At 47.6% G+C, this 16971-nt stretch overlaps 2 protein-coding genes across 7 annotated transcripts in view; one reads left to right on the top strand and one right to left on the bottom strand.

Moving 5' to 3' along the window:
* The window catches only part of LOC103316931 (testis-expressed protein 47-like), a 154554-nt gene that overhangs the window by 125587 nt on the left and 11996 nt on the right, over positions 1 to 16971 (bottom strand). The window contains exon 8 of one of the 3 annotated variants that reach the window (XM_008213067.3): positions 12373 to 12548. The exons of the other annotated variants lie outside the window; for them this stretch is intronic. The gene's annotated coding sequence lies outside the window, so the exon portion shown is untranslated. Of the gene's footprint in view, positions 1 to 12372; positions 12549 to 16971 lie in introns of those variants that run through there. 3 annotated transcript variants of the gene reach the window in all.
* LOC100117265 (nephrin) overlaps positions 1 to 16971 on the top strand; it is a 117863-nt gene that overhangs the window by 90981 nt on the left and 9911 nt on the right. For all 4 annotated transcript variants that reach the window (XM_031928784.1, XM_031928783.1, XM_031928782.1 and 1 more), the window contains exons 6-11: positions 10275 to 10426; positions 12222 to 12366; positions 13020 to 13150; positions 13941 to 14100; positions 15760 to 16053; positions 16628 to 16936. In XM_031928784.1, coding sequence (XP_031784644.1) covers positions 10275 to 10426; positions 12222 to 12366; positions 13020 to 13150; positions 13941 to 14100; positions 15760 to 16053; positions 16628 to 16936 — 1191 coding nt within the window. The remainder of the gene's footprint in view (positions 1 to 10274; positions 10427 to 12221; positions 12367 to 13019; positions 13151 to 13940; positions 14101 to 15759; positions 16054 to 16627; positions 16937 to 16971) is intronic.

Raw genomic sequence — 16971 nt, 5'->3', positions numbered from 1 at the left:
AATAAACACACTCGAGCTTGCAAGCTGGTATGTTTTCGAAATCGTTTAATCAAAGTCCAAATTACTTCCAACATGCTAGTTGGCCACTTCAAGACTTCATCGAAAAATTTCGGAAATCTGGCACAGATCCATCCCCTCACGAAATAAAGCAACTAATACATACGCATACTCGCCAGCACGTACGTCACACATACATTAACACGTCGCGGGCGAACAGAGTCACGACATAGAGCAGCGGTATAAGGGCCCGCACACGCGAGAAAGAAAAACTGGAGCGTCAAGTAGATGGTGGATTCGCGTGCGGCAAATTGACGGCTAAATCACCCCGGCGACGGTGGCGGTCCTTATGAATTTGACTGATTCGAAAATTATATGTGCGCCGTCGCCTCTTGCGAACACGTCGCGCACGCATGTACGAGAGAAAACCGCAAATTTTCAGACCTGCATCAGCAAGAGCTATGTGGGAGGGAAACTCGTACGCCCGCAAGAGAGAGGAAGAGAAAGCTCGTTATATTACGTGGGCTTTTCCGAACGACGGCGGCGGCGGCGGCGGCGGTGGCTCGGAATCGACCAGCACCACTGCGGAGAATTTCTCTGCGGCGGTCGACTGGTTTTACTGAGCGCGCGGTTCGAGAGAGCGTATGCCGCGCGGATGGGAAAGCAGATACCAATTGATTTAGGTCGGTTCGCCCCTAAGCCTTTATTTAACTGCGCGTAATATATATGATGCGTCCGTTAAATTCGATGCTTCTTTAATTCCGAGTAATTAGAAACCCGCCGCGCGTGGCCGGTATACAGCGAAAAAAAAGTATCGGAAAACAATCAGCGCGACGCGTCCCTTTTATGCTCGCCATCGTGTTACAATATAGCGATCCCCAACGACACGCTTTGCCGTGTCCCGCGCGCGAAAGCCTCCCGTTGTAAAATCAGAGGCTTTCTTTCCCTGCAAGCTCGCGCGTGCGTTTGCATTTCGAACGACTCGATTTTCAAACTCATTAATATGCGACGATATCGCATCGCGCGTATGCGTATAAAAAGCAGGAGCCGGAAAACAGGCGGGTATAACCATAGCGAATTTTCGCACGCGCCAGTGCTCCCTCTTTCCATCCGCTTTTTTCGGCGGGTTGTTTCGCGCTTCGTTATAAGAAACTTTTCAGCCGCGACGGAAAAACAAGTAATAAGCAACCGGATAGCCAGAGCGAGGGAGTCAAACACACAGAAATTAACGATCACGCAAACATTCTGTCGCTTCCGGACGGAGCACCGCAGCGAGCGTCAGCGCGAATTATACGCGTCGGCCGTTTAATTATGTAATTAAATGCGCGCGCGGAAACGCGAGCCGCCGCGGCGGAAGGACGCAGCAGTGAACGGAAAAATAAGGTAGTTAGTCCGGTTTCTCTCTCTCCCTCTGTCTCGCTATTCGCGCGAATCCGAGCGATTCTGGTATAAAGCCCCGCAGCACACGCTGCAGTTTAACGCGCGCACCCCCTTCCATCGGCTCTGTTTTACCGGCGCGTTTTTACTCTCGGCTCACACTTGATCAGTTGGCCGTGTTTTGATAACGCTCGCGGTATAAAGACAAATTGATGCGTGTATGTTTACACCGCTAATTGCAGAAGTAATGAGAATTATTAACGACGAATTTACATGTTAATATTGACCTCATTATCGGCTCGCTTCGTATATTCCGATCGAAGTAACAGCATCGCTGTGTATGTTTGAATTTAAAAAGCGAGTAAAAATGCGGAAAATCAAATGATGTCCTTTTGAACTGGCGAAATGCGTCACGCACAGCGCGTATAAACGCGTTATCACTTGAATTCGGCCTCAAGTGCGCGGCGTCATAACTTAATAGCGCCGCGTCTAATCCTCGGCGAACTTGATCAAACTTTCGGATGCGTTAGGTATGCATGCGAGGGGCTCTAGCCGCCGATCGATATACGTGTGTTTAAGCAATTTATTAAAACTTCATTTCCTAGCCCCCTCTCCGATTTTGATTGGATTTCAAAGTAACGACGAAAGTTAACGCTGAAACTTTAATTACGAAGTTGAGCCTATCTCCGCGCGTCTCTCGCTGCAAAAATCACAAGGGAAACTTTGGCTAATCCATTTTTTGGCGAAAATTTTGGCGAAGCCTCGCCGATGATTAAAGGCGACGCGGCAATTCCGCCGAGCCCACAGAAAAGAAAAACAAGTCCGAGTATTTATAAGGGAGGAGAAAAAAACACAGCCTCGCCGACCAACATTTTGCAGGATCCAGAGTAACGAGATCCCGGGCAGGAATTTCGTTCGACGGGTATAATCAAAACGCTCACGCTTCCTCGAATTCCCGACGTTTTTGCCGCGCTGCAACGTCGGTGGGCGCGCGCGTCAAAACAGCAGAATATTCATAGAGACACAGCGCGGCAACGTCAGGCGCAATACACACGGAGAAACGAGCCGACAATGAATTCCGCGCAAATACGGCCGAGCGAACGAACGAAGATTCCGCGCTTTTTCCCAGATTTCCTCGGCGTCGCTGCATTAATCGCACCACCCGCACTGAACTCTCATGCATATACGAGCCAGCTAGAGAGAGACAGATAGATAGATAGATAGAGAGAGAGAGAGAGAGAGAGAGAGAGAGAGAGAGAGAGACCGAGGGCGCGGAGTATCATGTACGCGCGCGAGGCAAAGGCTCGGGGCTGAATTCCGCGGTCGCCGCGGAGAACAATGCCGACTCCCGAGCGCGACGACACTTCCCTCCGTCTCTCGTTTTTCACCCGCTCCTGAATATAACCCACTCCGGAGCAGCGTCACTCATACGAGTGCTCGGCCGATGTGTGCGTGGCCTCGGAGCTTCTTCTCGCCACTTTTTTTCTCGCCGACACACACACACACACACGACTTCGACGTGATTGAAAGACTCTCTGCGGCTCTCGCATCGATCCGGCGACTGGCTGCGTATACGCGAGCAGCGACGGCAGCCGGAATAAGGCGAATGTGGCGCCTTCCGAAATTCATGGAGGAAATTTTGCCGGCACTTGGGAATAGACTCTCTCTCTCACTCTCTGTACCTGCGCTCCGCAACGAAGTTAGCATTCTCGTCATGCACTATAAACATGCGGTGTGTGCCGGCGCATAGTTGCCGAATAGCGAGAGAAGAGAGAGAGAGAGAGAGAGAGAGAGAGAGAGAGAGAGAGAGATATCTCGAGCGCAGAAGCTCGAGTTGTTCACGCGGTTCCTCCACTAAACTATATATGCGAGCTGGCGTATGTACTTTGCTCGAGTTTTGCTTGATTCTAATAGAGATCGCGAATTTTCGTGAGAAGTTTTGCTTGCTTTTCGGAACTTTTTTGATGTTAATGTACTTTTTAGCATTAAAAACGGTTCTACAGTGTAAACGAGCCCCTTGTATAAATTTCTACTTTCGTCCGAAACGCGCATTTCATACATAACGAAGTTTTGTTTTTGGCGGTTGTTTGTAACGTTTATAAATAATATTCGGAAAAAAAGAGCCTTGCTTTTCGGTATACAGACGTTTTAATTAATTCCGTAATTCTGCCCAGAATTTGCATAGTAACGCGATAACAAAGGCGCGTACGAAATAAATTCAACGAGCATTTGAAAATGGAAAATTTTTCTAGCAACTAGACGCCGCGAGAGCGTTTGTACGCAGATTACGTTTCCTATATCGATTTACAGTCTTTATTCCCAATAATTAATGAAAAATTCTACGGGGTTGATTTGGCGCGTTCCCTCAATTATCACTGAGCAAACCTCATTAATGTTCTCTTTGACGTCGGTTTGATTGCGTTTTTTTACTAAAGCGATCGAATCAATATATCAGACATATTTATTCGAATAAAAAAACCTCTATTTACGGAGTTGGCCGTCCAATCAAATTAAATGTCCGTTTATGTGTCACGGCGGGTTATTTCGTCCGTAAGACATAATGAAAATACACAGCATACGAGAGAGAGAGAGAGAGGGAGAGAGAGCACATTCGGCGATGCCTTTTGCCTCGGTTTTAAACAAAAATAAAAGACAGCGCGCGCGGGCACACAGTGGTTAACGAGCGGAAAGTATATATGCAAAGCGAGCAATTTGAAATTGCGAAGAGTCAGTGATCGTTTGTATAAACTGAGCGCCAAGCGCGCGCGTATGAAAAATAACGTTTTAGTGTTAATACGCTTTTAATCTGCCTCCGCCAATTTTCCCGTGAAATACCCTAGTGACTGCGCGGCCGTATTTTCGCATTCGGCTTGGCGTTCAGAAACAAACGCCCCATTTTTAGCCCCCCCCCCCCCCCCCCGATGCAGCGTGCAACTGAAATACTCGCTAAAAAAGCTTTCATTTCGTGCGCACGGGAAAAAACAACAGCGCAACTATAGCGGGGCAAACGTTTATTTCAGTTTGCGTTTAAAAACAGTGGGAAATTCAAGAAATGAACAACGACTGCGGTTTTAATTAATATTTCGAATCCAAATTGGTTTTTCAATCATAGCTGTACAGAAATAAAGTTTAGAAAAGCCGGATAGGAACGGAATCCGACAAATTTCCGGCGTTCCGCAGCGGCGCATAAAAAATTCATCCTCCAAAAAGACAGCCGGCAACAAGGCGCGCGCACTTGCCTGCAACCGAAAGGGGTAAACTTTATGACAGGTAATTCTTCGGGACAAGGAAATTCCCTCGGCGCCGGCGTATCCATACACATGCAGACACATACGCGCTGCTCTTTCGTTCCACTTATTCCAACAGAGCGAATTTTCAGCCTCGACTCTTTCTTTTCTCAACTTCCGCGCCGGCCGCCCGACAACTTGAGAAACTCGACTTTCGATCGGCCGTGCGGCGGCGGCTGAAATTGCACGGCCGTGTCGCGCCGTGTTACACCGTCGGCTGGGCGCGTGTTGGCCCAGTAATACGATTTAACTTGTCTCGCGCGTCCGGCGAGAACCTCCCGGAATATTGAGTTTCCCGAAGCTTTCGCTGTGCAGCAGCAGCCTCTCACATTGCATACGACGCTGGGCCGGCATCAGGTGGATGCGAGGTCTCTACTCCCAACTTTCGGCGTTACCGGCATTTAATCAAGCCCCTCGACGCCCCTGAAGCCCCTAGCCGAACCACCAAGGAATCTGGACACCCGGACTCGACGCGCGCGAGGACTACCCCCCCCCCTCCCTGCAGGCGCTAACTTTATTCGCGGGTAATTAGAAAAATGAATTAACATTTCCACCGAGAGCTTACTGCACCTAGTCGCACTCAAGCTGCAGAACACGAGTCTAGTTCGGCTTAACTTTTCCCTCGGACTTTGTGCTTCAACGCGCTGTACATACTTTAAGACTCTTTTCGGCCGCTTCGATGCTTTACGCCGAGGCTCCGTAAACACAGGAGCATTAAATTTCTGCTGCACGATTGTCTATTAACTCGACGGCATAACGAAGCCAAAAGGAGAGACTAGCAAATTCGCTCTCTTATAGCGATCTTACACCGAGAGGGAGAGACGTCTCAACAGCATTAATACCGCGGAATTCCAAATGTGTGCTGCGACGCGAGCGAAAGAAAATCCCCCGGCGTGCTAACTACGAAATAAAGCCCTTCTTCGTACAGTCTTGAGAATCGTATATAGTCGGCGGCAACGATCCGAGAGAAACGGATACGAAGACGAGAGAGAGAGAGAGAGAGAGAGAGAGAGAGAGAGAGAGAGAGAGAGAGAGAGAGAGATACAGTTCATTTCGCTCGGAGGCTTATGCGCGACGATGCAACTTGTGACTCGTCGACTTCGTTAGACGCTCTTAAGCAAAGCCGAGGCGTCGAGCGAGAGATAGAGACGATGAGGAACTCCACAGCACCCCCCTATATACTACACTTTCCGCTACTCGTTTCCCTTTGCATGCATCAACTCGCGACTTTCCTATCGCGCCTTCCTGCCTGCGCCTTTCACGGTAATTGCCACTACTCCCCCCGCGAAGCCCAACGAGTTTCCACTTATTTCAGCGGACTTTTTTCTCGCCCGCCTTTGAGCTGCTCTTACACTGTACAGCCGCGTCGCGCAACAACTCGGTGAATAATTATGGCTTGCATTGTTGTGCGTCGCGCTCCGTCTTTAATTGGATCCATTCTATCGTCGTTCCCCCCATTGTTTTCGTCGAAAAATAGCGACGAACGGCTCGACTTATTGTGGATGAAAGGATCGCAACTACAGTTCGGCAAATATCATCGACGTTTCCGAATTCAGCGCTCCGGGTGTGCGCGGGTTAATAATCTGAGCATTAATAAACTTGGCTCATTAATTATACATCCGGTTGCGATCTATCAGCAAACGATATTGCCTCGGCCAGAATCTGCTGCTGCGTTTACAATGAGATAATGCATGGTGTAGCAGTAACAAACTTCACGTTTCGCGGTTCAGTGAACAATTCAGCCTCGTACATTCTACAATGAGAATAAAAGACGATATTTGGCGTAATGCTGTTGCGATTGTAATTTTCCGAACGTATACATTGTATCGTTAACGAACTTTATTCACGCCGTAAAATATCGCCATTAAAAAAATAGCACGCTACGCGGTTGCGATGTCGATCGAACGTGCCTCATTGTTTGTCAATAACAATGCCCTGCAATCCGTTAACAATCGGAAAACCAATTAGATAAGGGTGCGCGAATACAAAAGTTTTCAAGTGCAAAGGGCCGCGAGAGCAAGACAATGGAAAAAGTACTCGGCGAATCTCGGTTCGACGACATAACCCGCCGAATATGCCGAACTGCCTGTCCCGCGAATCTTCAAGAATTTTCCCATTTCCATATTTTTGCCAGTCAAAACAGCAACACCTCGAGAGGGAGCAACAACAATTCAATTTCACCAGCGCGCGCACATCTGCATTTTCGAAGCGATCTCTCTCGTAAATATACAGTCAAGAAAATATCATTGCTTAATTTTTCGCAAACAATTTCCAATATTAATTTTATCGCGTTAATCCCATTGTAACTCCCCGCGGGGCTGCGCGCATCAGGCACAACGCGGCGACGACGGTGCCCTGCTGGCTCTCCGCGCCAGCAGCCCAGAGCTCTTACACCTATTGCATATACACCTATACAGGCGCGCGTCAAGCGAAGCAGCGAGCTAGAGAGCGAATGCAGCCTGCCGCTGATGCGCGCACACAGCAACAACTATACGTGGCTATGCATATATATATATAGTGTAGGAGGAGTACGCGCGCGATCCACATTGACGCGCGAGAGAGCAGGAGAGAGAGGAGAGGCTGCAGCGCGCAGAGGGAACCTTCGGTAACTATGTATCGACTTTCGGGCTGATTACATTATAAAGTGAGCAACGTTTCAGCCCGTCAGCAGGCGCTTACACGCTTGCCGACGCCCGGGCGGCCGAGCGCGAATATACATATCTATATACATATATATGTACGTGCGAGCGCGAGCATACGACATGGAACATACTGCACACCTATACAGTACTCCTCTCTCTAGCTTTCTCTCTCTCTCTCTCTCTCTCTCTCTCTCTCTCTCTCTCGCTCAATCTCTCGGCACATCGACCGCCAGCTAAATTAGACCACTCGTGAATCATGCAAATCAGTCCCTTCCCTCTGCCTTCAACTTCCTCTCTTCGGCTGGGTTCCCCCCTCGCACCCTCTTCACCGCAGCTATACGCCAGTCAGGAAGCAGCCTCGTCGCTTCCTCTCCAGCTTCTGCTCGAAGGCAGGCAGCATACCCCCGACGAATAACGTCTGTTCGATGTAGTCGTCATCGCGCGCCTATATTCGGCGCAGCTCAAAAACTCCGCAGAGAGAGAGAGAGAGAGAGAGAGAGAGAGAGAGAGAGAGAGAGAGAGAGAGAGAGAGAGAGGCAGTCTCTCGAGAGAGACGTGCGTGCACGTGTATGTATATATGCGCCGCGAGCGAGAAATGATTAGCAGCGCAGAGCCGAGCTGTTGCTTCCTAAGCGAGTTCCAAGGGGGAAAGTCGGGAGATAGCGCCAGACTGGGGTTGGATTTATCGAGGTCCTCTCTCTCTCTCTCTCGCTCTCTTCGCTCGGCGCTGCATGAATAAATGTCGCCGTATCGATATGCGTGCGCGTCGTACCGAACGGGAAAAATAACGAGCCCGCTGCTACTGCTCTACCCTCGACGTACACATTATACATACGGATACACACACACACGGGGAGCTGGAAAACGTGCTTCCGCTTCGCCGCGGTACATGTGTGCCCAGTATAAACACGAGATGGTTCAATAAACGTCGGGCTGCAGGGCGTAAGTTACAGCGATGCCAAATGCATTGGCACTTATATTATAGGCGCTTTTTGCGAAGATTTTCCTCGTCGTTTCGGACGTCAATTTCGAGAGCTGTATAAGATAGCGTTATTGGAGCACGTGTTTCTCTCTCCGCTTTATAAAATAGCGCGCGACCGAGTATTATACAACCGAACGACTTTGCTCGCGGCTATAAAGCGCTTGCCTCCCTCCCCCCTCTCTTGAACGTCGCGTTGGCCCATTTTTAAAGGCACTTAAAATTAATGTATATTATAGCCTCGCGTTTCACGGAGAGGTTGAAAAATAATGGCCTTTGACATTTTCGTGCACGCGCGAGCACGCGAAAAACGCTCGATCGGCCGACTAATCTTGTTTCGGTGTATATTCCATATACGCGCGTGCATATAGTGCATATAGCCGGCGGAGCATCCCAATTACGCTGGAAAATTTGATGCGCTTTAACTAGGAGTTAATGGTTTTAGGAGATCCGATGCGGCCGCCTGCAGTTTTAATATTTTCGAAATGTCCGCGAGCTTGACGTAGTTCCGAGAGATATAAAATATACCATTGCTGTCCCGATAAAATAAATTGCGATTTATGTCCTCGTTTGCTCGCCCTAATGAGAGACGTCGCGATGATTTGTTAAGTTGGAATGACAAAAAGCAATGCGTGTAATTGGATGAAAAAGAATAATTCATGCACGATACATGCCCGCCGCTCTCGGTTGCCCAAACTTTCGTCCTCTCCAATCTCAACTGATGATGAACACAGAACAGCGCAATAAAGCGAATAGAGTACGAGAAGGATTTGCAATATTAAAAAAGTTACTGCTTTGCTCTCTTTAGCCGAAGCATATAAATCAAGCAAAGTTGTGATTTCATGAGATTGAATCAGTTTATTATTCAGCAAACCATTATCATCCTTGCTTTACAATTCATCGCTAAGCTTTCCTTACGACTCATTATGATTTGGATAAAATCTGATTAAATCATTGTATCGTGCACTTCACGGTTGAAGCGCCATATTGCATATCGAGTAGTTATCTATCTAACTGAACGTGTAAAGCTATTTACTCAAATATACATCGCATATACATTTGCAAATTAATTGAAAATTGATATTAACCGTTACCCAGTGGGATTCAATTTTACTCCGAATTATATCCATCTAAACCGATCGAAATAGCACAAATTATGTACACCCATTCGCTCTAAAATTTGCAAATGCATGACTTACTTCACTTTCCATCAAAAACGGCTTTTCGCAAATCAAAACGAATCGAGCGCACTAGTCAAGCGTTCGATCATAATAAAGCTCATATATATATATATACGAAAGAATATATCTTGAATCCAATTTGCGCGTGAAAAAAATGTCAAGGACCTTCTCTAGCAGCGCATTAGTTAATTCAAGCAAGATATAAGACGACGCGTATACCCCTCGACTCGCTCCCGGCTGCAGATAAGTTACGAGAAAGTAAACGCAAAGACGCGACGATGATAAATAGGCTCTTGTAACGAAAAGCGATTTGTCAATGTGCGGGCTTCCATCAGCGTTCTTGTCTGTGCCGCCTGTCGATCTTTTTATTTTGCCGAGATCGACTTGCGCGAGAGGAAAAAAAGTTGCGGGTATTGATTAATTTTGGCCACTACGGGAAACGGGCGCTCTGACATGCCTTATTGCTGCTTCAGATTTAATGAAAAAGAAAGGGACTAATGGAAAACCTCTTACGGAGTCAATAAATTCAAATCGATTCTTACCCGCACGTTTTGTTGTGTGGGGGGGAAAAAAAACAAGAATCGACATTCCTTGTTTACTAGTTTATGTTTGTCTTTCATCTTCCGGCAATTAGCTAAAATAACTGAACGAACCAAACACTCGGTTTCGAGAAACAAAAAAATCTAACGTATTCACTTTCCTGACTCATGTGCGTACGCGTATGCACAAACACAATTCGCAAACATTCTCCCATATACATGCAGCGAGATACTTTATTCGACTGATGTGTGTTTATTTTGCGCTATTCCAGTTAGTCCATTAACGGTCAATATTGAGGGGGCGAATCGCAGGCTGTCCGCCGGAAAGAGGCACGACCTTGTTTGTACCACGTCCGGCAGTCGGCCGCCAGCCCTCGTCACTTGGCTGATGGAGGAGCAGAAGCTGCCGTATTCAAAGGATACCGTAAGTACCAGCCCGTGCAAAATTGACAATTTACCCGGGCAAGATCCCCTTTCTATACGCCTATCTACATATATTTACGCGCAGTCGACATTCAGTCGAGAAATTTACGATACATGTAGAAGTTACTTCAAAGCCCTCGGCTACGCCATTCAATCTCGCGCATCTTATTCGATACGGAATCTGATCAGTGTACGGGGAAAAAATCCCTTTAGCCCCAAGACCCTGAGGTGCTAGATGTGCGAAGAGTTAGTTAGAATCGATAGCAAAAGTTGTGTAGGGCTTCGTATACGCAAACTGTCGTAAAGTAAAGTTTAGATGTGGAGCAGTCAAAGTGTTTAACTATAGTTCGTATACGCGAGTAATTATGTACAAAAAGTTCGGCAATTATGAAACAACGCAGGGTATAACCTTTAATTAATTTAACGTCTTTTCATGGGAAAAAATATCCCCGTTTCGAAGGCATGCCAAAAACAGTTATACTTCTTGCGTGAGCTTAATTACGTAACAAGAGTCACCGAGTAAAATAGAGCCTTTATTCTAATAACACCGTTTTGACTTTTCCGACAAAAAGCCAAACCTTATTGCAGTTATTTAGGCTACAGTAGGTTGACCCGCAGTCTGCGCGGCTGGCCATACACGGGCGTCATCTACTTAAATAAATTCCCTTCTCTCGTAAATACAAAATTTAAAAGGGCCAATTAGCAAAAATCAATATATTCAAAGCCCTAGCGTGTGGTATTCCGGTAAATTTTCGGAATATTCCTGTTATTTCGCGTAATTTGCAGATATTGGGAAAAGGTATAATTTCAACGCGAATATTATTCCGTCGATTTCATAATTCAGATTTTTACTCTTTTCGACGAATCGTGTAAAATCGAAGGAAATACGAAATCCAGCGAAAATGTATCAAAGCGTATTTTCGGAAACATAATTCAAAGCGAATGCGCAGTACGCAAGGGCGGGGACTGTTAAAATTTAAAATAGTATCGAACGAGCTCATATTTTATTCAGGAGCAATAGTCGGAGGTGTTAAGGGTGCACTTTCCGATAATACACCCTCTCATTGCTATTTAAAAAATTCCAAATATAAACGGCTCGCTGTACAATGAACTGCGTACAACCCGGACACGACACTCGCTTTTAACAACATTACCAAATCCATCACGCCTGTGGTAGCTACTTCATATTTCACTAGCGTCAGCTTCGTTCATCACACAACATTCGCCAATAAATAATGTCTCGGTGTGTCTGCACGAAAATAAATTTCGCGGGTGCGGCCAAGCGGCAAAAAACGAATATCGATTTCCAGTACTCGCGCGGCGACAGCAGCAGCAGCAGCAGCAGCAAAAACATATCTCCGAGCTTATTATCTCTTCGCATTAAGCGAATATCGAAAATCTTGCGGACTCTTGATTTTTCGCCGAAAATAAAGAAAAGCAAAGCGAGAGAGAAAGAGGGAGTAGCGAGATAAAGCGACGCTGAAACAATAGAGCTTCGCTATCTGGAAAAACAAAAAAAAGCCGCGTCAGAATGATTCTTCGAGGGCGTATGTCGGCTATACACATGATTCGATAGAAAAATAGAGTATCCCGGCTTAATCGGGGAGGAACGATGAAAACGGCGACTTTTTCTACCCTTCCCCCTCGCGCGCTACAATACTGCTGCTACTGTACGCGTGCGCGTGGCTCGCTATCTCCGTCGCGAAATTTCGCAGCTCCGGGCTCTCGTTTTTCTTCATTTCGTCCACGTATGTGTTTGTGTGTATAGCGTGAATTCACCCGTTTTACTCTTTCAGACGACACCCGACGGCAACACGACGACTAGCGTTTTGTCCTTCACGGCGAGCAAAGAGGACGAAGGCAAGCGGCTGTTTTGTCGCGTGCAGAATACGATCATTCGGAGCAGTCCCATCGAAGATGTTTGGCTTTTGGAAATACAATGTAAGCCCGTAATTTACAGCGCTTGGTTTTTCATCCTTTCCACTGGATTTCCACCGGCCGACGATACAGAATAGCCCATCGGAGGGATTGTTTTCGCGAATCTCCGGGCATCGGGAGACTGAAAATCCAATTCCCGATCGCTGTTGCTCCCCGGGTATACGAGACTCGGGCTTTCGAATGAACTGAAAATAAAAATAAAACTTGTTTTGCTTTTTTTTTCGTCGGTGACTACTGTATTCTTAGAATTTTAAAATCCAAATAACGCGCACACCCCTTCGATATTGGTTCTCCGCGTACACACTCGCGAAGTCAATATTTGGAAAATTTCAGATTTGCGTTGGCAACGTGCCTGATAACGCTCGCGATTTTTCTTATTACCGTATCCAAACAGAAACGAGAACGGTAATGCGCGTACGTCTGCAGTCGGTGCGGTAAAAGCGGCTTCTCTCTTCTTTTTTTATCGTGGAAATTTTCTCATTCCACGAGTCGCAAATAAAACCGCGAGGCTGTGTTATGGTATAGATATACGAGGCGCTAACCGCGTCTATTACGCTCGACTTGGTCGGCGAAAACCCAGTGGATTTCGCGAAAAGCCGAGAGACTCTGCACTCCTGAGCTTCTTTAAACGCATTTTCGCAATCGAACTTTTGCAGATAAACCCGAGACGAAAATCCGACTGGGCACGAGCCTCGATCCGAACGCCATCAAGGAGGGCAGCGATGTCTACTTCGACTGCCTGATACAGGCGAGGCCACCGGTTTATAAGGTCGAGTGGACGCATCAGGTACTTATCCTCCGACCTTTCATCATATTAACTAGCCGATGGCCCAGTTCACCCCCTTTTTTTCGCGAAAAGTGGAACGAACGAGAGCTGCCAACGGTGCGTGGTGCACGGCGCAGCACGAAAGCGGGAGCCGGGCTTTATCGCTTTAATTATTCGCGCGGCGCGTATTAATTACTGTGATTGCGATACGGATATACGTGAGTTTAAGCTCCCGCTAGCGATGAACTTGATTTTGCACGAAAGACTCGCTCGCCCGCGGATTAATAGTTATAAATTTTCTTTATCGCTCTTTCCGTGCGCGGGGGATTATTCACGGCCTGATTGGCTGGGCGAAACTTTTGCAACGATTATCGAAAGAAAAGCGCGTTCGAGTTCCGAAAAATCGAAGCCCGCTTCTACGAGAGTCTCGATCGATGAAAAAGAGAAAAAGGAAGAAGAACCCCGACGAGCAGCTTAATCCAATGTTGGCGAATAATCGTGCCGCGGAATCTCGCCTCTAATTTATGCATTTAATTAACGGAACAAAAACTTTTAATTTCCCCGTGCCGAGCTTACGCGCGAGATGAAAAAAAATGCCCGGGCAAAAGAGAGTACAGAAGAAAAAGGAGGTAGAAGCCGAGCACATCAGCGATAATCAAGCGCGGCGACGCCGACTGCCGCGGATCATATAATCCCGCAAGCTAATCCGACTCGGGAAGCTTACACTTCCTCCGGCCGCCGCGCGATCGAGTCTTTCCGCGTCTTTTCAACGTCGGATTTGGCTCAAGCCACAGTTTCCTTTGCATTACAGGGGAAGACCCTCAATCACAACATCTCGCGGGGCGTCATAATAAGCAATCAGAGCCTCGTCCTCCAGGGGGTGGACCGGAAAAACGCCGGCAACTACACCTGCGTCGGCTACAACACCGAGGGCGACGGCCAGAGCGAGCCCTTTTATTTGAACGTCATGTGTGAGTATATACATACATGCATACATATCTATCCATCTATCCATCTATCCATCCATCCATCTATCTCTCGGTGCGTGTTATATCCTGCAGCGCGCGCGCAGCCATCCATTTGGCGCGCGGCGCTCTTTCATTTTGCGCAAGGGCCCTCTCTCTCTCTCTTTAATCCCGAGTCCGTGTCTCGCCCGATACAATTTCGAAACGCCGGGAAAGAGCGTTTTTTGCCAAATTCGCCGAGGCGTCCTGCCCATTTTCCTGTCAGATTAAAGGCGAGGCGTAGGCAGCGCGAGCGAGCGACGAACAAACTCCATTTTTTCGCTCTGATGGATTTTGTCGCGAGAGAATTTTTCGAACTAAAACACCAGCCAGAAAAGACTACTTTCACCGTTTTCTTTTTTCTCTCTCTCTCGCGCTCGCTCTCTATCTCCGGGGCTGTGTGTTCGTCCAAGAGTTTTGAAACTGCACGTTTTCGCACTATAGCGCGCGCGCTCGGGGTTTTCTGCTTTTTCAGGGAGCTGCGAGCGCTGTCGGGGGCGATTCGTCGCGGAAGCTACACAGCCGCACGTATTGCGGCCGCCGCGGGACACTGAATAACTTCGGGCCGCTTTAATTATTGTCGGGAACAATGGGAGTGATTAAAGCCGCGGCGACGCGGGAGACATTCTCGCTCGCAGATTATCATCAACCGAGTTTGCAAAGGAGCTTCCGCGCGGCCGGGTTAATTTTGGAAGCTTGCGCCGAACGGAGAGAGAAAAAAATAATATCTTCTGTGTATCCTGTCTATTTTCGAAAGAACTAGCGAACACCCGAAATGTCGACGGTATTGGATTTCGTGCAGCGCGAAGCTCGCCGGAATTAAATTCGGTCGTCGCCTGGTATAATCGAATTAAAACGTCAACAATCAGCGAGTTGTTCGCTTTAAAACAAGTATCCTGTCAATTAATAATTATTATTGTTCTGACGGCAAACACGCGCGTCGCTGATTCCCCCTGCGGGCGCCGTTCATTAATTTACTTTGCAACGTCGTTTCAAATAACAATTATTACCACTCGAATATGTTCCCGTTCGCGCTCAAGCTAATTCAATCCGCTCGTCCATAAATCAACCCTGTGACTGCGAAGAAAAAGGCCGGACACAACGAGACAGACAAATCAGTATAATGCGCCGTTCGATCGCACGCGGCCAAACGGAGCAAAGTCCTCCTCATTATTAATTCAAAACAATTCGTGCGGTAGCTACACCGACGCGCGTTCGTTGCACCAAAAAAAAAGAACCGACGCCGCCGAGCACAGGCCGCGGTATAGTCGGTAAGCATATAAAACCTAAAACGATTTAACGAAAGAGCGCTCCGCGCGCTCGATCCCCTTTGGCGTTTATTCCCTCGGGGGGGACGAGCGCGAACGAGAGCCGACCCTCGAGAGCTGCTCAGGCCGGGCTAATTCCAGCGCCGGCAGTGAAAAAGAAAGCAGAGGAACGGGATAGAAAAAAACCGAGAGAGAGAGAGAGAGAGAGAGAGAGAGAGAGAGAGAGAGAGAGAGAGAGAGAGAGAGAGAGAGAGAGAGAGGAAGATTGGCTCCGCCTCGTCGATAGCGACCACTGGATATACACACTGTCGAGATATGTACGGCAATGGGGTTGAGAATAAAAATACCGGTTTCGCAGTCGCGCCGACGTGCAAACCCAACCAGACCAAGGTCCACGGAGTTGCGAAGCAGGAGAAGGCGAGCATATCCTGTGAGGTGGACGCGAACCCGCCCGAGGTCGACTTTCGATGGACCTTCAACAACTCCGCCGACAGCGTCGACCTCGACCGGAGCCACGTATCTACGACCGGAACCTCGTCCGTCGCCTCCTACATGCCCACCATCGAGCTCGACTACGGCACGCTCCTCTGCTGGGCCAGAAATCGCATCGGCACCCAGCAGATCCCGTGCATCTATCACATTATACCCGCAGGTGAGAGCACTCGTCGATCCTCAAATGGAAGTTTCATGGCGAAATATGCCGGTATCTTGATTGCGCTCTTGATTATACACATCTCTTTGCGAGGGACTAATTATCGCGCGTTGAAAGTTTGCAGGGTCGTTTAAAATCTTGCGCAAATATTTATCTTCCTCTATGTTAACGTCAATTACGTCATCCAAACTCGAAATGAAAATTGCCAATTTAGAACCGAGCTGAATATCACTTTTGCCACAATATTCGAGCGGAACGGATCAATGATTACTCAATTTCCATAAAATGCAGCTGATGTGCCTGAATTTCAACTTTTAACGAAAATCCAATTAAACTTTGAATTCGACTAAAGCTGAATATTTTTAATCAAATTCGGAATTTCGGCATTTGAAATTAAATTAAATTCAGCTTTATTGACGGATTTCAATAAAAGATCGATGCCACGGGTTCCTGCTCTAAAAATAATCAATTTTTTATTGCTACAACTCGCGCTATATAAAGAATAAATATATTGGCAATTCAAAATAAAAATAAATTAAATAATGCTAAAAAATACGTTCTCCAATGTCCACAGGCCGGCCAGACGTGCCTCACAACTGCTCGACCTCGAACATGTCCAAGAACTCGTTCGTGATACGATGCAGTCCGGGCTTCGACGGTGGCCTCACCCAGTCCTTCATGCTGGAGGTGCGCGAGAGCAACAGCCAGGAGCTGAAGACGAACCTGACCGCCGAAGTGCCGTTTTTCAGCGTGAGCAACCTGGACGCGGGATCGATCTACCAAGCCTGCGTCTACGCCTACAACGATAAAGGCCGAAGCGAACCCATGGTGGTGCAGGTCAATACTCTCAGCCTGCCGGAAAAGCAATTAACGTCAGACTCAGGTGCGCCTCTCGCTAGCTCAGAGCTCTGCATATTA

This window comes from Nasonia vitripennis, chromosome 4 (assembly GCF_009193385.2).
Source record: "Nasonia vitripennis strain AsymCx chromosome 4, Nvit_psr_1.1, whole genome shotgun sequence".
NCBI classification, from domain to species: domain Eukaryota; kingdom Metazoa; phylum Arthropoda; class Insecta; order Hymenoptera; family Pteromalidae; genus Nasonia; species Nasonia vitripennis.
Note: the sequence above shows the minus strand (reverse complement) of the source record. Positions and strands in the feature narration are given on the sequence as shown.